Source organism: Phoca vitulina, unplaced genomic scaffold, assembly GCF_004348235.1.
Source record: "Phoca vitulina isolate PV1807 unplaced genomic scaffold, GSC_HSeal_1.0 scaffold2, whole genome shotgun sequence".
In the NCBI taxonomy this organism is placed as follows: domain Eukaryota; kingdom Metazoa; phylum Chordata; class Mammalia; order Carnivora; family Phocidae; genus Phoca; species Phoca vitulina.
In genome coordinates this window covers 66303010-66324589 of record NW_022589705.1, presented here as the reverse complement: position 1 = coordinate 66324589, position 21580 = coordinate 66303010, and the positions used below count along the sequence as shown (strand labels likewise).

Below are 21580 nucleotides of genomic sequence, written 5' to 3'. Positions count from 1 at the left end.
GTGCCCGGATATGACAGGTTTTTAAAGGATCACTCTGGTTGCTGCGTTAATAGATTCCTTGGAATTAGGGAGTCCACCTAAGAGGCTGCAACTGCATGAGAGACCCCAAATGCCTACATCTAGACAACTACAACAATTGTGAGAGATAATAATAAAATAATTGTTGTTTTAAGCAGTTAGTTTTGGGGTGGTTTATAAGCTACAGTAGATAACAGGAACAATAGCCATTCTCTCTTTCCCACACAATCCTATAATTACCTAATCTTTTAGAAGCTTCCTCTTTTTCTGTCCCTCTCTTACACCTTGAGTTGCTTTAGCTCCTTCCAAATTAAGGGAGTTTAATTTTTGCAATAAAAATAAAGGAGTTTGACTTCATTCAACAATATTTATTGAGTGCCTAATATATGCACCCTCAAGGACCAAGATTTAATAAAATTATGTTATTGCTCCATCAAAGACATTCTTTTTTTTTTTTAAAGATTTATTTATTTATTTTAGAGAGAGAGTGCAAGCAGGGGGAGGGATGGAGGGAGAGGGAGAGAGAGAATACCAAGCAGACGCCCCACCAGCAGTTTAGCCACCATGGCTTTTGCACCATTAGTGCAAATATCAATACAATGAAAGGCAGATAATATTTTAGTATTATTATGAAAATAGTTTTCACCTGACAGATACCTTGAAAGGGTCTTGAAGACTCCCAGAGGTCCACAGAGCATACTTGAAGAACTGTTGCCTCATGGATTCCTTCTTTCTGGCTCTCACTGCTTCTAGTATTTACATTATGGAACTCATCACAAAGGATTTTCATCCCCTTTTTCATGTTTTCTCTGTCACACTGGGAGCCCTTGGAGGACAAAGGCTATATGTTATTTGCTCCTCTCTCCCCAGGTCCTAGCACAGGACCTGGGACATGCTAAGTAAATAATATTGAATAAATTAAATTTTCTCATACATTTTCCCTTGACCTCCCATTTGGTGGTGGAAAAACTGAGCTGAGGGCCCAGGTCACTGACAACATCTCTTTTCCAGAACATTCCTTCTCATTAAGTCAATCTATATTATCTCTTATGCCTAGCCTCATGCTTATTATTTATTTATGAATTACATGGGAAGTACTTAATAAAGGCATACTGAATACAGGCTGTTCCCTATAATATTTGTTTCCTGTTCACATTTTTTCCCCAAGGGATATTTATATGTATGTTTTTATATGTGGTGGGGACTAGTTTAAGAAGGTCAAGCTCTAAAGTTCTCTTTGAACTGTGGGAGACAAAAGAAACCTTTCAAAAGTTGGGCCTTGGCTCAGAAATACTCTTCCCACGGTCTGCAAGAGCTCTCTCTTTGGGAATTTGCTGGCCACATCATAATATTCATCTACTCCATTTGGCTGTGGACTTGTCAGTGGGGCAGGAAATTATTATTTTTAGAGTACTGAGTGAAAGATAAAAATGAAAAGAGAAACTCTACTTTGGCAACCAGTTGCAGGTCCTAAAATATTTGTGTTTTATTTTTGTACATAAGCCCACCAGTTGCCTAATAGATTCATGATAAGTTAGAGAGCAAATGATGCTATAGTGTTTCTATAAAGAGCTTGGAAAATAACTTCATTAATTGGGACTTCACTATTTCCTTTCAAGCACACAAAATTTTCATTGTTGGTGGTTTTAAAGGTCTGAATCTGGACATTTATGCTTTAAACTGATGGGTCAGGGGGGCATCTGGGTGACTCAGTCCGTTAAGTGTCCGACTCTTGATCTTAGCTCAGGTTTTGATCTCAGGGTCATGAGTTCAAGCCCCGTGTTGGGCTCCATGGTGGAGCCTACTTCAAACAAACAAACATACAAACTGATGGGTCAATTAAGAAAATACGTGACTTAGTCAATTTGGTATTTTTTTTTCCTCCTTTACTGAAAACAAAAATTTTCAAATAGCTGATTTTCCTCATTTTTAAATTGGAAAGTATGGTTGATGAGCCACAGTTTATTTATTGAACAGCTATCTACTGAGTGACTACTATGTGCCATGGGCAGTTTTAGGCCCTTAAGGTATATTAGTGAACAAAAAAAGAATCCAACCCACATCCTAACAGGCAGAGGCAGCATATGTTATAAATAAATTTAAATAATAAATGAGTAGGGGTGCCTGGCTGGCTCAGTCCATTGAGCGTCTGCCTTCAGCTCAGGTCGTGATCCCAGGGTCCTGGGATTGAGCCCCATGTTGGGCTCCCTGCTCAGCTGGGCCTGCTTCTCCCTCCTTCTCTGCCCTCCCCCTGCTTGTGATCTCTCTCTCTCTCTCTGTCAAATAAACTCTATAAAAAAATAAATGAGTAAACTGTACAGCATATTAAAGGTGATAAGTACTTTGGGAATAAGAAAAAGTTAGGCAGGGAGGAGGGACAGGGAGAAGAACACATTGGCAGCTATAAAGTCTTAGAGTTTTATGGAGGTTATTGAAATTTGGGACTTGTGTCTCATTTAAATCTCTATAACTTTTTTTTTAATTTAATTTTATTATGTATGTTAATCACCATACATTACATCATTAGTTTTTGATATAGTGTTCCATGATTCATTGTTTGCGTATAACACCCAGTGCTCCATTCAATACGTGCCCTCTTTAATACCCATCACCAGGCTAACTCATCCCCCCACCCCACCCCCTAGAACCCTCAGTTTGTTTCTTAGAGTCCATAGTCTCTCATGGTTCGTCTCCCCCTCCGATTCCCCCCAGTACATTTATAAGCAAATACAAAATGAACAGGTGAAATCAGTAAAAATGGTGGAGAAAGTCTTTCCAAAAATTCTTTCCTCCATAAAAGCAATGAGAATACTGTAAAAAAACATTGTCAGAATCAACTTTTTTTGAATGAGCAGTGAAACAATCATGTCACTTCTTTCAGTATGTTGGTAATTAGCACCCTGTGCACTGTGTATTCGGTTCATACACACACAGCAAGAATGTAGTTGTGTTGCTTCCTTGTCTCCCAATGATAAGCCCATATGATATTAAAAAAAAAGATAACAGAATTGGCCAACAAAATGAAAGTGCAGCAAAGAAAAGTGAGAAGGCTGAAAGTGAAATTCAAATTGAACATAAATGGAGTTATAGAAGAAATAGCTGATTATGGGAATGTTAACACTGCCATCATGAGAGAGTACAGATCTGCAGCCAGAGGAATTTAGTGAAGGCTACTTCATCTACAAAAGGAGGAAAGTGGCTGTGACAAAAGGGATGAAGATGTCCCAGTGGAACATGATGCCAGCAAAAAAACACTTTGCATTCACGGAATCATTAGAGATATTTCATGAGATTGTACCTACAAAGAATAGAATGTTGGAAGTAAAAAGGAGTATGACAATTCATCAAGGCATAGTGAAGATACTTATTCCATATTGTAAGAAAAAAGAGGCGGATGCCTGGCTGGCTCAGTTGGTTAAGTGTCCAATGCTTGATTTCGGCTGAGGTCATCATCTCAGAGTCGAGGGATCAAGACCCCCATCGAGTCCTAGGTCCAGCCCCGCCTCTGGCTCTGCACTGAGCATGGAGTCTGCTTGAGATTCTTGCTCCCTCTTCCCCTCCCCCTCCCCCTGCTTGAGTTCTAAATAAATAAATACCTAATACATACATACAATCTTAAAAAAAGGAAAAAGAGAAAAAAGAGGGAAGCATTGTTCAAACTATTTCCGATAAGTTTTTTTGCAAAGAAAACAATTTAATTTTCACTTTCTCTGAATGCTTGAGATTACAATGTACTAAATAAATATTAGTCTTACCATGTTTTCATTTCCCTGTGCATTTATAACTGACAGAAAGTTTTTGATGCTTTGACAAAAAAATTTTAAAGGTCACAGAACAATGGTAATTTCTCCCATTGACTATTAAGATTTCTGCTTGGTCTCAACTTGCAGTGTCATTTTTACATTCTGGCAGTACTGTGAAAAATGAAGATTTCTTTTTTTTAATTTTTTGGGGGATTTCTTTTTTTTAAAAAAGATTTTATTTATTTATTTTAGAGAGAGAGAGTGAGAGAGAGCACAAGTGGAGGGGAGGGGCAGAGGGAGAAGCAGATTCCCGCCCTCCCCACCCCCTCCCCCCCCAGCAGAGAGCCCGATGCAGGGCTCCTGGGATCATGACCTGAGCCGAAAGCAGACTTAACTGACTGAGACACCCGGGTGCCCCTTTTTGAGGATTTCTTACATATAAAAATTTAGCAGAAAATTATGATAAGTATGTAAAAAGATAGCATTTCATCAACAGTAAAAGGGTAGGTGCTTCAGAAAAGGAAGCTGAGGAAGCTTGGCCATGGTCAACAGCGAGTATGTGGAAAAAACAGGATATGAATATGGGTAAGCTAACTCTACAGAATGTGCTCTTAACACGTATAATATGTTGTCTTCTCATGGTATATATCCAATATATGGTTTCTTCCATAAGGATTTTGAATTCATAAAAAATCTAAAATTTTGTACATTAGGAAAGAACATACATGAAATTAAATGGCAAAGTACAGACTGGGAAAACCAAGGTATAGCAACACCCGACATGACAAAGGTATTCATCTATAGGATTTAGTACCTTAGTTACCAAGACAGCAGGCTTTGGCACTGGCAGACCACCATCCAAATCCTAGCTTCCTTATTTACTACTTGTGTGACACTGGGCAAGTTATTTAATTCATTTTTTGCTAGGTTTCTCATCTGGAAATGGAGACAATAAGAGTATTTACTTCATAGAGTTGTTAAGAAGATAAAATAATAGATGTACAGCAGTTAGCACAGTGCCTTGCTGTGCTTATTACTTTAGTACTGTGCAGAGATTGTTATAAATCAATAACAAAAGTGTAATAAAACCAATAAACAAAAACACAAAAAGGGCAGTTAATAAAGAAGAAACAGTTGCTCAGTAAATAAAGCGGTGCAAATTAAAATAACAATCACCATTTTTCAGCATATTATCAAAAAATATTTTTAAGTGTTAATGCCCAAGGGTGGTCAGAGTTTAGGAAATAGACACTAAAGGGAGTAAAATTGATATATCCTGGCAATTTGGCAGTTTGATGGTGAGTTTAGGATGTTATTCTAAGGAAATAATCAAATAGGTATGAAAGGATATATGCATGAAGATGTTTATTGTATTATTTGTAGTTTTCAATATAAAAAATTTGTAAACAACCTTAACGTCCATCTATAGAGGTGGCTTTTTTTTTTTTTTTTTTAAACTAAGCTCTGTGCCCAACATGGGGCTTGAACTCATGGCCCTGAGATCAAGAGTTGCATTCTCTACAGACTGAGCCAGCCAGGCGCCCCAGCAGAGGGTTTTAAATGAGTAGAAGTTATGAAAACTTCTTAAAATGTAATAAAATGCAGCCAATATAAATAATAGTTATAGCGAGTATCCCCCTTGTCCCAGTGACCATCGTTTCCTGCTTGGAGTACTCCCTGCTTCCAGGCTCCCCTTCTCAACTCATTCTCTTCACAGATGCCAAAGGCAAATCTAATCATGTCACTCCCTTGCTTGACACCCTCATGGCTGGTCAATGTATAATCCTAAAACAAGCCTTTGAAGCTGGAGTCTCTTCTCTCTCTTCCCTTTACAGTCTGGTAGGACTCAATGTGCTTCTTGGCTGGACTTTGTGCCCAGTTTTTCTCCCTGATTCAGCATTCCACTGAGCCCCACTGGTTAGTATCACCCTGCTCTGTCTTCTAACAATAACTTTTGCTACTTCTTTGGAGCTCTTACATAAAGGCTATTAAATGTTGTTTATGCAATTATTTGTTTAATATACTGTTTCCTCTCCCATTAGAGTTTAAATTCCAAGAGAGCACAAATTATCTGTTTGGCCAATATTTTCCCCACTGTACGTAGTATAGTGCCTGACATAGATAGGGGTTTGATGCATTTACTGAATGAATGGATGAAAAGCAAGCTACAAAATATGCAGTGTGAGCCCAATTTGGTAAAAGGGGGACCAAAGACTTAAGTGGCCAGTACCAAAGACACAGAAACAGACTACCTCCAGCAGGTGTATGCTGGCCATGCTCTTCCCTGAGCACAGAAGGGGAATGATATCTCTGAGGGGGCAGGATGCACAAGAGCAGGGGGAGCTTGCTGGGAAGAACAGAGCTGATGGGAGCGTGGCTTCTGGGGCTCCTACCCTTCCAGCTCCCTGGGCAAGAAGAGGCTGCTGGAAGAGGAAGGTATGTCTCCCGTGGACCACCCAAGGCACAGGAATTGGGGAGCCACAAGATGAGGGCTGCCTGGGAGGCTCAGCTGGGGTGTCAGACTCAAGAGTTATGGGGAGATAGGCCTTGGGTTACACGCAGCCCCAGGGGGCGGGGCTCAAGGCCAAGGCCTGGCGTTTCCCAGCCGGGGTAGCGTCAGGATTCGCCCTAGAGGGCAGCGTGGAGAAGTGTTGGGAGAATGCCACTTCCCTTGAGACTGCGTTTGACATTGACTCCTTCCGCTGGGGTCAGGGGGGCTGGTCTCTATGTGCCGGAGATCTCTCACCTGGTACTTGTTCTTAAAGACAGCTTCTTAGCTGTGTGGTAACTAGAGGCAGTGTCGGGTGTGGATGGGTAGCTATGCTGCTGTGTCTTTTGTCAAAAGTTTGACCTGGCTGGTTTATCAGCCATCTCAAGGCTTTGTCTTTTACAATGTCAAGTTCTTCTGCCCACCTGGTTCCTGAAGGTGGGCTCCCACCCTCCAAATCACCACACCCATCCCAGAAGATGCCAGGCCAGGCTCCGTGAACCACCCCTCCCCATAGTAGCACCCTTATTTCCCTGCTCAGCTTCAGATTTAATGCTTGTCACTGTGAAGACCCACCACTCCCACTTGACACACAATCTCCCTGGCTTCCAGCCCAGGTCCCTGAAGTCCTAGAAGAACCTTCCCTGCCATTCCCCAGTAGCCCAATAAACACATTCTGAAGGAATGAATACATCCATTTATTAAACTTTCCCATGTGTAAGACCTTCTTTGATGGAGTGTCATGGAGGCCCTTAAGGAAGGGAGGACTGGGGCAGGGACCTGCGTTAAGACTTAGGAGCAGGTTTAAAGTCTAGGCTTTGAGTTGGGTGAAAGGGAGCTACTGAAGATTTCAGAGAGGACATAACTGGCCTTAACTTTGCACCATGTTGGGGACGACACAGCAGATGGGGAATCAGCCTGGAGGTGATGCGTAAGGGTTGAATATGGTGTGATGGTGGTGGTAGTAAAGATTGAATGTTGAGTAGATGTAGGTTCTGAGCCAGGGAAGGTGGTGGCACTTTGTCAGTTAAGACTGGGTTGGAGGAAGGGCAGAGCTCACACTTTGGGTATGGAGGGAGAGGAGGAAAAGATAAGTATGTGAGGGAGAAGGTGCTCAGCTGCTGCTTCATTCCTGGGGCAGGTGACCAAAGAGGATGGCCATTACTCTCTATCTATCCCTGATGCCTTGTCTGGGGAGGAGCCTCCACTACCCTCCAGAGGTTTTAGCTTTGAATCCAGGCTGAAGCCAGAGAAAAACAAGGAGAAAAAAGGAGGAGCAAAAAAAAAAAAAGAAAAACCCAAAACAAAAAGCCCCCCAAACACCCAAAAAAACAAAAAACAACCAAACCCTGAAGTAAAGTCCATGGGGTGGGGAGCTAGAAGGCCCCCTTCAAGTAGTTCAGGCCTGGCAGCTTGTGCTGGGCTTGTGGGAAGATTCCCTCTCACAGAGGCTAAATAACTCGGGAAGCAAGCCCGAGCACGCATACGGCTTGTGGGTCACGGGGCTGGGCCACCAGGGTCAATCAACCGCCCCCACTCCAACCAGACACACGGGTGTACTGTCTCTCGGAGCGTGTCAGCTCAGGTCAGGAGCGCGCAGACCCCAACCGGTCCAGGGACTGTGTCTTCACCCTGTGCGCCGCCTAGTGGGACTTGTGCAGGCACAGTCCCGCTGGCCCGAGGCTGCCCCCTGGCGCCCCCTCACTCTTCCCAAGGGCTCATGTCGGTGTCAATGGCCACGCAGTTGTACGCTGCATAGCGGAGCTTCTCCTCGCACACCTTGGCACTGAGGGAGACGGGGACGTGGTCAGCGCCAGGTGCAGAGGTCCTTCCATCGCCACCAGGGCCAGTGCACACGGCTAGGGGCAACGGGACTCCAGTTCGTGCACTTCAGTACTCGAAGTCCTCCTCCATCCTAGGATGCCACTCCTTCCCCCACTCCCCACTCTCTAGGCTCCAGCCTAGGAGACCCACCTGGCGTAGTGCGGTAGGAAGAGCGTGCTGGAACAAGTGGAAGACTCCGGCAGTGCGTCTGTGGTTTCGTAGCTGGGGGCATGGACAGGCCACAGGTTAGGAAGAGTTGTAGGGACACAGGGTAGGGGTCTGACGTGTGAGTGTGCGGGGAGAAGGCAGAGCCAGCCACAGCCCCTCTGGCAAGCAAGCCCCGCCCAGCTCTGGCCCCACTCACCCCAGTTTGTCTGGGTAGATGTAGATCCGTGCTGGCAGCCGGCTGCGGCCAGTGACAAAGCGCAGGAAGCGGCTCCGATCCTCTGGACAGAGAATGAAATCAGGGTCCGCAATGATGGGGGCGGGGGTGTGTGTGTGTGTGTCCACAACTTCTGCCCTGCCTCAGTATCCCACAAGTGGAATCCGAGCCCAGGCATCACTCTCTCCTCTTCCACTCACCGTTGGTGAAGTTGTTCAGTGCTTCCCAGAAGTACTGCACCCGAGTGTCTGATGGCTCGAAGTCCTCAAACCGGGCTGGGGACAAGGTCAGATTCGTTCTTAGGTCCCAACCTACCTAGTCCTTAAGCCTCCAGCCCTGCCCTGCCCTGCCCCACACTCACTGAGCTTGCGCAGAGCGTCCACGGTGACCTCTGGGTCCCCGCACACCTTCTTTTCCAGTTCCTGCCAGGTGAGCAAGTCCAGCACAGCCTGCGGCACCACCTTCAGCAGACCCGCCTGCATGGCTGCCAGCTGGGGAGGGAGGGAAAGGCCCGGCTAGGGAAGGGGGTACAGCTCCCGAGTCAGTGTGTGGTGGGGTACTTGGCCTCCACTCACAGAGATAACGGGGGACGTGATCTTGGTTCAGCACTGCGGGCCATCTCTGAACCCCCCTGAGAAGCAGGAATGTGGAGCAGAGGAACGGTGGGGGCCAGAGTTCTTGTGATCGGGTACTGGTGGCCTATCAGGCTGGGCTCTGCCTGTTAGGAGCTGTGCAAAGCCCTCTGTTCTGCCGGCCTCTGGGTGGTACCTGCTCCTTGCTCTCTTTGAGCCGGGTCTTCTGCACCAGTTGGATGAAACGGGAGCGGTCCTCGTATCCCACCACGATGCCTGCACCCCCAGGGATCAACTCTACTACTTGCTGATCACTCAGTACAGTGGTGAATGTTAGCTCCTTCCCAAATTTGAACTCAAATGTCTCCTTGTCCATGCCTTCCATCACTTCCAAGAGCTTCACCTGGGGGTTGGAGAGAGGCAAGGAGGTTGGCCTTTCATTGTGGAGACAGTCCTTGTTTTCTCTCAAGATGCTGACAGGGAAGCAGGAGAGACAGCTAGACAAGGCAGTCCCCATGCGGGCGATGAGGGAGTGAGGGGGTCGGGACAAGGACTGTGACAGCATCAAGACAACACCTCGCCAGCCTTGGCTGCCAGGGAAGGTGTCCTGGAAGAAATGGCATCTGAGACCCAAATGATGCCTGCCAGTTTGCTGGGCCACAAGGAAGTCAGGACAGAGCACACCTTGAAAAAAAGTAGAAAGAGCAAAAGGCCTGTGGAATCTGTTTGGCTGGAGCCAAGTGGCCAGGGATACAGAGATCATATAAGGCTTTGTCAGGTTCTGCATTTTACCCTAAGCCCAGAGCAGAGCCACCGAAGGGTTTAAACAAGGGGAAGGAAATGAATTACTCTGGCTGCCGGAGATCACATGGGTAAGAACTGAGATAGGATCCTCAGCTTTGTAGTCAGTGGTAGTGTCAGAAAGGAAGGTGGCCTGAACCAGGAAGATCGAATAAGTGGACAGATTCCAGAGGGAGATGTGACAGAAGGTAGGAGGTGAGGGAGAAGGAGGAGTGGAGGATGGCACTGAGGGCCTTGGCATAGGGGAGGGGTGGACAGTGGTGCCATTCTGAGACAGCCCTAGAGGGCAGTAGAATGGGGAGGTGATGAAGACTGTGCTGAGCCTGAGGTGCCATCCTGGGGCAGACGTCCAGCAGGCAGATGCATATATGGGTCCAGGCTTAGGAAAGAGGCTGGAGTTAGAGGTAAGGATTTGGGGATCACCAGAATAAAGACAGTAGTTGAAACCATGGGAATAGAAGGAATTGGCAAAGGAGCATGTGTGAGGTTAGAGAAGGTTCAGGACACCCTTGGGGAACAGTAACTTTCAGGGGCTGTGCAGAGGAAACACCAGGTCCAGGCCCTACTTACCAGTACGGAGTCCACAGCTGGGAAGTCCTTGCTCCAGCTCACCTCCTCACCAGAGAGCTGCTTCCACACGAAACCAGGTAGAGCCAGGACCTATGGGACAAATACTACTGTATTCTCATCTTGGGCTGCCCAGGTTTAGCTGGCCCTTCTTCCTTCCAGGGGCCGGGCTGATCTGATGAAGGCGGAGATTAGGCTACTCACCAGGAATTCCTTACCCCGAAGGGCAGCCCCCATCAGCTGTCCGATCCACTCGTATTTGGCAAAGTCTCGGCAGGAGGGGTTGGGCACGTACATGTCCCGGGCCTCACCAGTGCCATTGCCCTGCTCCCAAGACAGAGCTGTTAGCATGGCGTGGAATGGACCCTACTTTGTTGCCCCAGACTCTCCAAAGACTTGCCTGCACACCTTCCACCGGAGGCCCTGAATGATCCCTCTGACTGCTCCTCCTTCCCTGTCTGCCCAGAGGCTGCCCCAGGCAACTTGGTCCCTCCTCTGCCCCCTCTCTAGGTCAGCACCTGGGAGGTTTGCAGAGATGAGCAGCAGAAACAACTTGAGAAGTAGGGATAGGAAATTACCTGGTTGGCTGTGCGCACGAAGAAGGGCAGAGGCACAGGGGTGTCTGCTGAGCTAGGGCACAACTCTTCTGACATGTCTGCCAGGCTATCCCGAAAACCACCCCCTGAAATGACAGACAGATGCTCTCAGCTGGGGCATTCAAGAGCCCCAGCCCCCGTAAAGAGGTAATAAATAGGTCCTCTATCTTGGTTAGCTGTGATCCCAGAAGCCTCTACCACTCTAAATAGGGCAGGACCCTCATTATCCTTCCTCAGGGCCTCACCTTGGTCAATGATGCCTTCTGCAATGAATTTACACTCCCACCACTGGTCATAGCGCATGGGCCACCTGTAAGAAGGGGTGGATCTTTGTTACCATGCTGAGTCAGGGTTCAGGACATTTCACCAGCCCAGACCCCAGCCAGGAGTAGGGGCCACAGGGGTAATGGTGAGGGGTTCCAGAGGCAGTGTGCGGGGATGTATAGTTTATGTGGGCCCAGCACAAGTCCCTCACCCTCATGCCATACCTGTAGTCCAAAGGCTTTTCATACTTGTCAGAGGGCTTGAGGCCTTCATAAACCTGGGGGCAGGGGAAAGGGAAGGGAGTTGTAGGGAAGTCTGTGTCAAGATCTTGCCCCACTCTGGCCCAAAGACCTTACTTAGGTCCCTCATGGCCCAGCTCCCAGGCCCTTTATTGACCCTCCCTTCAATCGACCCCAGGTGGTCCAGACCTGGGTGAAGACTGCATTCTTGCACGCAGGGTCCCTTAAGGGGCAGGCACGATGCTCCATGGCGAGGCGCCGGTTGATGTACAGGCGTGGCATGAAGCTGGGCTTGCTGCTCTCGGAGTCACGCAGGCACTGGGCCACCAGGCCTGGCCTCTGGCGTGACAGCAGCAGGAACTGCTTCACTTGCTGGTGAAGAGAGGCGGCCAGAGCAAGACTGGCAGGCAGTCAGTGTCTGTCCAGGCCCTGGGACCTTCCTCTACGCCTGGACCCAATTCCATAATTCCAGCCCATGCCTAGTCCATCCCCCCCACCACGCTCCCCTTCCTTGTTTCCAGTTCCTCCCTTAGTCCAACCACCAGGGGGAGCTTTCTAAAACAAAAAAATCAAACTTTGTCATTACCTACTTAAAACCTTTCTGATGGCTCCACTGACCTAGGACATAGTCCCTCCTTCACAGCCTGGCCCATGGTGCCCTCTGCTATCAGGGCCCGCTGTTTGCCTACCCAGCCTCATCCCCAAGTCATACTCACATCTACCTGCGCGCTTCTCTCCGGTCATCCTCAGCAGCTAACAACTCCCAGCATGTACCTTTCCCGCAGCTTCCCCTGTCTATGCTGATACTTCTCCTCCCTCAGCTCTTATATATTTCACATACTATCTGGGAGAATGGCATCCCAAACACTACATTTTAACTATTTGTGTCTGGCTTTCTTCCTACATTCCTAGAGCCCAGCAAAGGTCCAGGCCTAGAGCAGGTTTTAGGAAGTGTGTAGAAGAGAGAACACTTGCATGAGCAGAAAGAGGAGCCCATTGCTGACACCAATACTGGGGGGGGGGCCAGGCTCACCTTAATCTCACTGAAGGTGCCCAGTGTGTGGTCCCAGGCAGGTACCAGGTGGTGCAGGACACTGTCTAGGATCTTTATGAATCTGGGGTGAGTGGGTAAAGATAACGCAACTAAAGAGGGTGGCATGGATTTAAGACCCCCTCACCCCCCAACACACGAGGACGGGAGAAGGCGGGACCCAGGATCTGCTCTGACACTCTTGAAATGGAACAGCTTACAGTATAAGGCCTGGGGAACCTCCTTCATACGGACAAAGAGGGTTCAGGGTTGGGGGAAGGAAGGCCGGGCAGGCACAGGACCACAGCCACCTCTGCAGGAGAACAGCTCTGCGGTACAGGACTTCAGGGTCAGTGCCTTCCAGACGTGGATATCGCACCAGACTGGTCGGCTGGAACAGGTCTGCATTCAACCCTAGTTCCCGCTGTCTAGATGACTTGATCTTGATCCCTCGAAGACGCACATCAATCCCATCATCTGGGGGAAGAAGTCAGAGTGAGGTTACTTAGGGCACTAGCTGCCTCCTTGGCCCTCAGACCTGAGAATGGCTCCTGAATGCTCAGGCTTTTGTTACCTTTAGCCCCTAGAAACCTGGGACCTTTGAGATCCCCTTCTACTCATCTGACTCTGATTATCATATTCTTTGCCGGTCCCTCCATCCATCCCTATAATATTGGAATGCCTGAGGATCCCAACTCAGTTCCTCTTCAGATGAGCCCAACCACTTCTACGGCTTTAAGGCAGGCCTATACCTGGTGTCTCCCACCTGGCTCAGGCCCAAAGCTTCACATCTTGGAGTTAGGTCAGCTATCACCCTCATCCCAACTCCAAGCCCATTTCTTCTCCTTACTCACTAGCAGCTAGCCACTATCTATACACTGGGATTCCCTTCCCCCCTTATCGCCTGAAGCCCTACCTCGGCACTCGACGATGCGGATCTCGATGACTGGAAGGTGAACGGTCATGTCCTCCAGGACACATACATCCCCGATCAGGGTCCTGAGGAGATGGATGTGAGGCACTTTGAATACCCCTTGCCTTCAGGGATTGCTGGGCTCTCACCTGACCTTATACTTCCAAGTGGGGCCAGGCCCCATTGCTAGGATCATGCCTCATTTCCCCTCCAGACCAGCTTGTTCACTCACTCATCAATGCTCACGTCACTGAGCTTCTTCAGGTTGTCTCCTTCGCCCCCATAGATCACTACTCGCTTTGGCATAAAGTTGTCATCTGTGGTATCCACTGTGAGCAGCAGCTTCCTGGGTGGTCAGAGTATGCACACGGATCTCTGTACACTTACAGGCATGGGGCCCACCCACTCCGTCCTACCTCAGAGCCCACTCACTTGACAATGGTGCCCTTTTTCATGGTAAGCCGTACCCAGTGCTGGCACTGGGACCCATCACTCTCCCAGTAGGTGTCTGCATTGCTGTCTGTCAGGCAGGACACATTGAACTCCTCCTGGGGAGGGGCAGAGACGTGGAGACAGTGTTTACCCCACTCCCTGCACATGGAGCTGGGTTAAAAGCACAGCTGGTATGGGGGGAAGTGTCTAGGGATTCCTACAGGACTTCTAAAATGGGGTGCTGGACTGAGTCTGGCCTGTGGGGATTTAGGTTTGGCCCTGGCCTAAAGGTGAGGGTTCTGGATCTAGCAAGAAGTGACATCTTGCTTGGGGTGGGAGGAGTCCCAGAACCCACCGTGTAGGAGGAAACGTCTATGCTCTCCACATACTGCTTCACGCTACCCAGGTTCTCATCCTCCTTGCCCAGGTGGTCGTACAAGAAGTGGATCAGGTCCTCGTCGCACTCGTAGGTCCACGTCGGGGGCACATAGCTACGCAACCCCAAGTCCCTAATTAGGTCAGGCCCACACCTGGAAATTCTTCCTCCCTATCCCACCCCAGCTCACTCACAGTAATCTTTGTACAGCTTCCGTGTATGCCTCGGCTGGCTGGGGCCTTGATCCAAGGCGATGAGAGTATGTCAGGTCCACCACCTGTTCCCATCTGTGGGCACAGAGTAGGGGATGGGGAGACATCAGTGGGCAGCGGGACACCCCCAGAGAGCTTTCTCCAGAGCTCAACCTCCACCAGACTGTGCCTCCAGAAGCTCCACCCCAGCCCCATTCAAGTCCCGCCCCTTCCTGCCTTTAACCCTGCCTTCACTCCATATCCCACCTCCCGGCCTGTGCCCGCCTAGTTTCCAACCCTTCCGGGCCAAGCCGTCCAGCAGCAAGCCTCGCCCCTTCAATTGCAGGACCTAAGCACCGGTCGGTAGTCCACGCCGAAGAGCTGCTGCTGCCGTTGGAGGTGGTCTGGAGTGTCGATGGGTACGAGGCGGGCTCCGCCCTCCGCCGGTCGGCACACCAGCAGCCAGCCTTCGTTGAGCCCGCAGTCGCCCAGGTGTTCTGCCAGCTGCTCCTGCCGAGACGCGCAAGGCAGGCACCGCCGTCAGGGAACTGCCCAGCTGCCCGCCCTGCCCGGCCCAAGGCAAAGGACACTGAACGCAATGCTAGCTCAAGATGGGGGATGGGAAGAGAACAGCCTGGGGCTTCCCTGGCGCCGGGGGTCTTCTGCGGGGCCCAGGGCAGGCCAGGGGGTACCTTGGTCAGCTTCACCCAGAGCCCGTGGCCGTTGCACAGTTCCTCGCCGGTAGTACGCACGCAGGCGCCGCGCCGAAGCTCAATGCTGTCCCGGGCAGCGCGGAGGGGCCCGGAGCCGGTACCGGGGGCGGAGCCCGCGGCTCCCACACGCAGCCCCAGGCCCTCCGCCTCCCACACCGGCAGCAACACGCGCGACGGACCCGCTGGGTCCTTGTAAAGCTTGTAGAGCACCTCGCGTGGCACGAAGGCCAGCGCCGCCGGCAGCGGCCGTCCGGCGCGGAGGCTCTGCGCTGCCTCTGCCAGGAAGCGCACGCGGCCCAGCAACTGCCGCGGGGACTCTAGAGCCGCGCCCGGCCCTGGGCCTGCCATGGTGAAGTGGCAAAGGAAAGCCCAGGGGCGGCGGTTCGGCTCGGGGAGCCGCCGCCGCCGCCGCGAAGGCTGACCAAGCTTCCCACCACGCTCCGCCCCGCCTTCGGCCAGCCTCCGCCGTAAGTTCTGGACTAAGGGCACCCCGCGCGCCCGCCGTATTACCCTGTGTACTCGGATACTTAAACTTATTACAAACCAATGTGCCTCGCACTGAGGCCAACCAGACCCAAGTTCAGTTGTCTGTACCTGATCCATTTTTTCCTGTCCATCCTCATTGCTGCCACCATTTTATACCCTCATTGAACCACCATTCTATCTAGCCTGGATCATTGCAACAGACATTTTTCTGGTTCTCTGGCCTGTTTTTGCCTTCCCACCCCCACGAGTCATACTCCAACCAGAAGAATCTTTAAAAATCTAATAGACATCCTCTCAGGCTCCTCATCCTAGGGGCAGTGTTGCTAAAATGTTTGGGGGGAGAATAATCCCCTCCTCAGCCCTACCGCTGACAGGAGTCTTGAGTCATTCGGGGTTAATCCTGGTGGTTACTCCTAATTCTAGGACACTGGTGGTCATTACGCAGTTTCTCCCAGTAATTCTGAACCAGATGAGAGGAAAGGTGCAATGTGGAAAGATAGGTCCAAGGTGGCTAGATAGGATGGAGGCAAAAAAAATGGACAGGAGCTGTTGGTGAAGTATAATCATGGAGGAAAAGGAAATCGTCTCCCGCCCTCCCCTGCAAACAGCTTTAAAAAAGTTTTATTGATATATAATTCAGGTTCCATATAAGTCACCCATTTAAAGTGTACAATGGTTTTTGATATATTTTTAAAAATTGTGGTAAAATAAGTGTAAATTTGTTGTTAGCCATTTTAAGAGTACAATTACCTATTCCCAAAACTTTTCATCATTCCAAGCAGAAAGGCCTTCTCTTTAAGCAGTAACTCCTCATGGCCTGCTCTGTAAACTCTAATCTACTTTCTGCCTCTATGAATTAGCCTATTCTAGATATTTCATAAATGGAACCATATAATATTTGTCCTTTTGGGTCTGTCTTATTTAACTTAGAATAATATTACAACAATATTATAGCATGAATAGAAATTTTTTTTTACAGGTCAACTAATATTCTGTTTTATGTACATACTACATGTTGTTTATCCATTCATCTGTTGATGGACACTTGGATGGAAACTTTGTTTTGGGATATAGTTTTCAAATAATCAAAATTATCAAGAAAGAAAGAATATATGATCCCATGTAATTGTGACAGTTTTCCTTTTTTTTTTTTTCTCCCTAGGAAGTTGGGAACATAGTGCCCCTCTTCCCTTCTCTCCAAGCTATCTGTATGCTACCATGCTACTACAGAATAAAGTAGACAAATGAATCTCACAAGAGCCCGCATGACCTGGACCCTGAAGACATCTCTAGCCTCTTTAATTCCACCAGATTGGTCTTCTGGTTCCCATAATAGCCATTTGTTCTTTTGCATCTTCTCTTTGCACATGGTGTTCCCTCTGCTTGGAACACCCCCACAGCTTTCCCCAGTTGAGGAAGGAGGCTTGCTAGCTGCTTCTAGCCTTTTCATCTTAAAACATTATGATTGCTGATCCACCAGTCTGTAGCTCCTTAAAGGAAAGGGCTGTCTTGGTGACCACTGTAACTTCTGCACCTACTAGAGCGCCCGCCTCTTAATAGATAATATATATTTTTTAAAGACTTATTCTAAAGAGAAAGAGGTGCCTGCACACACATGAGTGGGGGTACCGGCAGAGGGAGAGAATCCCAAGCGGACTCCCAGAGGAGTGTGGAGTCCCACTGGAGACTCAATCTCAGGACCCAGGAGATCATGACCTGAGCCGAAATCACAAGTCCCACACTTAACCGATTGAGCCACCCAGGTGCCCCAGTAATATAAATATTAAATTATTTCATTTCCCTGTACAGCTTGGTTCTTTAATCCACTGTGTGCCTGGTCGCTAGGCATAAGATTTTTAGAATCATGGAGCAGGGGAGTAAAATGAGCCTCGGCCGAAACTTCCGGATTTCCAGGCCATCAGAGGAGAGGAAATTACTGATGCCACGGTAAGGTGTAGTTATTTGCGGAGTTCTTGGCGGGCGGGGCGTTTGTTGCTGCGACGCTACAGCTGACTTTACGGTGGAGAGAGGTTTTTTTGGGGGGGGGGGGTCCTCCAGGCAGCAGCCAGGGCAGCCCCGGAGCTAAAGGCCGGTGTCTGATCATGTGACTTTCAACATGGCGGCGGCCTTGGCTCATTCCAGGAAAGGGTGGAGCCTGATCTCACAGGCTCCGGTTGAGGTTAAAGTGGGGACTGTGCTCGCAGTTACCGAGGGCTTATCATGGAGGCAAACGGGTTGGGGTGAGTTCTCTGCACCACGCGGTATGGCCCGCGTGGCTTCTGACCTGAGTCTTCCATCTCAGGAATCTGTCCCTATACCTCTCTTTCCCCACTTTGGAGAGCTCCCGACCCGACTCCTCTCGCTGGAATCCTTAATCCTCCACCCATGGATTCCAGAGACTTTCATTTAGGGGATGCCTCCAGGATTTTCTAGTCCTCAGTTAGGATCCGTATTTTGGGACCGTCTTCTCTTTTCTCATTCACTGTCCCCTAGCCTGGGGATCTAACAGCTTCCGATTGGTAGCCCTGTTCCTGAGATTTTCTGGTCCAAAGACCCCGATCAATTCTAACTGGGCTATCATTCCGCCCTTCCCCCAGTTTTTCCAGTGGCTTTGAGCTGGAGGAAGTTGGGGCTGTGTGGAAGATATAGGCCCCAGCGCGGGCCCTTCTAGTCTTGTGTACCATCTGATAGGCAAAGACGAGGTGGAATGGGCGGGGAGCCAAAGCTTAGGAACTAGCTGGAGAAGGCCGATAGTGGTGTTGGAATGAATCCGCCTTAAGAACCCAGGCCATGGGGCACCTGGGTGGCTCAGTCGTTAAGCGTCTGCCTTCGGCTCAGGTCATGATCCCAGGCTCCTGGGATCAAGCCCCGCTTCGGGCTCCCTGCTCTGCGGGAAGCCTGCTTCTCCCTCTCCCAACTCCCTCTGCTTGTGTTCCCTCTCTCGCTGTCTCTCTCTGTCAAATAAATAAATAAAATCTTAAAAAAAAAAAAAAAAAAAGAACCCAGGCCTTCCCCAACCCCTGGCCTAGCTTACTGACACCTACCCCCGCCCTCTCCTGATCTCCAGATCCCAGAGTTTTCCAGAGCTGAAGAATGACACGTTCCTGCGAGCCGCCTGGGGAGAAGACACAGACTACACTCCCGTTTGGTGCATGCGGCAGGCAGGCCGCTACTTACCAGGTCAGGGTCAGGGCCCGGGAATCTAAGTGAAACTCTGGAGGGCGAAAAGATTTTGAGGGGTAGGGGAGGGATCCAGAGGTTCCCTAAGGTTGAGAGCCCTGGGGCGCCTGGGTGGCTCAGTTTTTAAGCATCTGCCTTCGGCTCAGGTCATGGTCCCAGGGTCCTGGGATCAAGCCCCACATTGGGCTCCCTGCTCAGTGGGGAGCCTGCTTCTCCCTCTCCCACTCCCCCTGCTTGTGTTCCCTCTCTTGCTGTCTCTCTGTCAAATAAATAAAATCTTAAAAAAAAAAAAAAAAAAAGGTTGAGCCCTGCTTTTCTTCTTTTGTCTGCAGAGTTTAGGGAAACTCGGGCTGCTCAGGACTTTTTCAGCACCTGTCGCTCCCCAGAGGCCTGCTGTGAATTGACTTTGCAGGTGAGGCCTTCACAAAAAAGGGAGGGACTTATGCCCTCAGCTTGCCTCCTAGTAACCTGTCTTCTATACCCTACAGCCACTGCGTCGCTTCCCTCTGGATGCTGCCATCATCTTCTCTGACATCCTTGTTGTACCCCAGGTACCCGCTCAAACCTGATGGGTAAGAAAGGGTAAAGATAATCAAGGCTCAAGATAAGCCCTTATCCTCACTGGACAGAGGAAAAAACTTGTGCTGAAAGAGATGGAGTTTGGCCAAGTTTCATTCTCCTTTTCTTCCTTCTTGGTGTGGGCTGAACAGAGCCTTTCCTCCTAGAGTTACAGGTTGGGAATCCAGATATTTTCTTCCCCTCCAGGCACTGGGCATGGAGGTGACTATGGTGCCTGGCAAAGGGCCTAGCTTCCCAGAGCCATTAAGAGAAGAGCGGGACTTAGAACGTCTCCGGGATCCAGCATCAGTGGCCTCCGAGCTGGGCTATGTATTCCAGGCCATCACCCTCACCCGACAACGGCTGGCTGGGCGTGTGCCACTGATTGGCTTTGCTGGTGCCCCGGTAATGTGGAACAGGGCAGGGACTTGGGCATGGGGAAATCACTCTGGCAGGTCTGGTATAGACAAGGGAAGTAAGTATCTGTCTGGTTTCTACACCTGTGACATTCTCTTTGTATCCTTTTGCAGTGGACTCTGATGACATACATGATTGAGGGTGGCGGCTCAAGCACCATGGCTCAGGCCAAGCGTTGGCTTTACCAGAAACCACAGGCTAGTCACCAGCTGCTTCGCATCCTCACTGATGCTCTGGTCCCATATCTGGTGGGACAAGTGGCCGCTGGTGCCCAGGTGGGTCCTGAGAGAGAGAGAAAGGCTGCGGTCTAGAAGAATGAGAAGCAGTAGAGTTCCTTACACCTGAGAGGGCAGGTGTCTTAATGCCAGGCAGGAAGGAAGCTTGGCCTACAGTGATCTGACTGGAGCACCTAGGTCCACCTTGTCATTGACATTGGCAATGCTATGTGTTCAAAGACCAAAGCTAGCACTGGGATGTGGAGAAGGCAAAACTGGATTTACAGGCTTAGGCAGTATGAGGGTCTGAAGTCACTAGGGAAAAATTTGAGATACGTTGTGTGTGGGTCCTGAGATACTTTGTGTGTTATGTATTTCTCTTCACCAATCCCCCCCCCCCCCAACTGTAGGCATTGCAGCTCTTTGAGTCCCATGCAGGGCATCTTGGCCCACAGCTCTTCAGTCAGTTTGCGCTGCCCTACATCCGTGATGTGTCCAAGCGGGTGAAGGCCAGGCTGCAGGAGGCAGGCCTCGCACCAGTGCCCATGGTAAGGATGGGGCTGGAGTAAGTGAAGGTGGGCCTGTGGCACTTTTGGGTATGTCCTGTATGGACTGAAGTGACCACTGGAGGGCAGCAGAGGTGCAGCCAAGATAAGTTATTGGGCATAGGAAGGCCCTTTGTAGCCTCAGAGATCCGTCCTTTCCCTCAGATCATCTTTGCTAAAGATGGACATTTTGCCCTGGAAGAGCTGGCCCAAGCTGGCTACGAGGTGGTTGGGCTCGACTGGACAGTGGCCCCAGAGAAAGCCCGGTGAGTGATAAAGGGTGAGGTGGAGAGGGTGCAGCTGCCATATGTGCAGTCACCAGAACATGGCGCTGACTTTGCTTTCAGGGAACGTGTGGGAAAGACGGTGACCTTGCAGGGCAACCTGGACCCCTGTGCTCTGTATGCATCTGAGGTAACCAGGGTCCCTATGTGTGTGTGAGTCTGTATACTCCCATGGTTGTGGATATGGTTGTATTAATGTGTGTGTGTCTTTATTGTATGTTTGTCCCTCTATACATAGCATGTGAACTCTAGGAAAGCAGGAATTTCTTTTTATAGTTGTCTGGCTCATACTAAGCATCCAGTAAATTTTTTGAGTTAATGACTGAATGACTCAATAACACTGAGTAGAAGCATGCCTACATGTTGTATGTGTCACAGTTATGTGTAGGGAGTACAGGGGCTTGCTGGCCCCCTTGTAGCCAGTGCCCTGTTGGTCCTCCAGGAGGAGATCGGACGGCTGGTGCAGCAGATGCTGGATGACTTTGGGCCACAGCGCTACATTGCCAACCTGGGCCATGGACTTTACCCTGACATGGACCCAGAACACGTTGGGGCCTTTGTGGATGCTGTGCATAGACACTCACGTCTGCTTCGACAGAACTGAGCATACACCTTTTCCCTCAACTACCACTAACAAAGATGATTGTTTCCAGGAGAATAAAAGTTGCAGAGTTGGAATCTAACATATGGTTTCATTTGTGGAAGATCTTTGCCCTTATCCTCAGTTCCTTCTTAGCCTCTGCTTC

At 49.5% G+C, this 21580-nt stretch overlaps 2 protein-coding genes across 3 annotated transcripts; one reads left to right on the top strand and one right to left on the bottom strand.

Annotated features, from left to right (window-relative positions):
* Positions 1 to 5311: 5311 nt before the first annotated feature.
* Positions 5312 to 16243, bottom strand: HECTD3 (HECT domain E3 ubiquitin protein ligase 3). The gene is made up of 21 exons (XM_032430300.1): positions 15129 to 16243; positions 14786 to 14946; positions 14440 to 14532; positions 14225 to 14360; positions 13870 to 13985; positions 13670 to 13783; positions 13441 to 13523; positions 12836 to 13001; positions 12528 to 12609; positions 11684 to 11866; positions 11480 to 11532; positions 11237 to 11301; positions 10974 to 11077; positions 10600 to 10719; positions 10399 to 10488; positions 9224 to 9430; positions 8817 to 8946; positions 8656 to 8730; positions 8438 to 8519; positions 8224 to 8295; positions 5312 to 8035 (listed from the first exon to the last, which is right to left on the bottom strand). Exons 1-21 carry the CDS (start codon positions 15750 to 15752, stop codon positions 7951 to 7953), a joined length of 2841 nt encoding a protein of 946 aa, XP_032286191.1. The 5' UTR covers positions 15753 to 16243; the 3' UTR covers positions 5312 to 7950.
* A 549-nt stretch (positions 16244 to 16792) lies between these two features.
* UROD (uroporphyrinogen decarboxylase) lies at positions 16793 to 21517 on the top strand. Of its 2 annotated transcripts, none has more exons than XM_032430312.1 (10): positions 16793 to 17582; positions 18703 to 18815; positions 19148 to 19227; positions 19304 to 19366; positions 19581 to 19778; positions 19904 to 20065; positions 20416 to 20553; positions 20716 to 20816; positions 20898 to 20964; positions 21277 to 21512. In XM_032430312.1, the coding sequence occupies exons 1-10, from the start codon at positions 17500 to 17502 to the stop codon at positions 21436 to 21438; spliced, it is 1167 nt and encodes a 388-aa protein (XP_032286203.1). In that variant the 5' UTR covers positions 16793 to 17499; the 3' UTR covers positions 21439 to 21512. The 2 variants fall into 2 exon arrangements, with proteins under 2 accessions (XP_032286203.1, XP_032286210.1); XM_032430319.1 differs by lacking the exon at positions 16793 to 17582 and adding an exon at positions 17725 to 17875 and having other exon boundaries at positions 21277 to 21517.
* Positions 21518 to 21580: the final 63 nt, after the last annotated feature.

Bases quoted from the DNA above. Each gene is read 5' to 3' on its own strand.
- HECTD3 (XM_032430300.1), bottom strand. From the start codon at position 15,752: ATGGATCAGGTACAGACAACTGAACTTGGGTCTGGTTGGCCTCAGTGC. The intron at 10,720-10,973 runs GTAATTTCCTAT...TCTTGGGAGCAG, and splicing joins TCGTGCGCACAGCCAACCAG to GGCAATGGCACTGGTGAGGC. The intron at 8,296-8,437 runs GTGAGTGGGGCC...CCATGCCCCCAG, and splicing joins ATCTACCCAGACAAACTGGG to CTACGAAACCACAGACGCAC.
- UROD (XM_032430312.1), top strand. From the start codon at position 17,500: ATGGAGCAGGGGAGTAAAATGAGCCTCGGCCGAAACTTCCGGATTTCC. The intron at 19,779-19,903 runs GTAATGTGGAAC...ATCCTTTTGCAG, and splicing joins TTGGCTTTGCTGGTGCCCCG to TGGACTCTGATGACATACAT. The intron at 20,817-20,897 runs GTGAGTGATAAA...CTTTGCTTTCAG, and splicing joins GTGGCCCCAGAGAAAGCCCG to GGAACGTGTGGGAAAGACGG.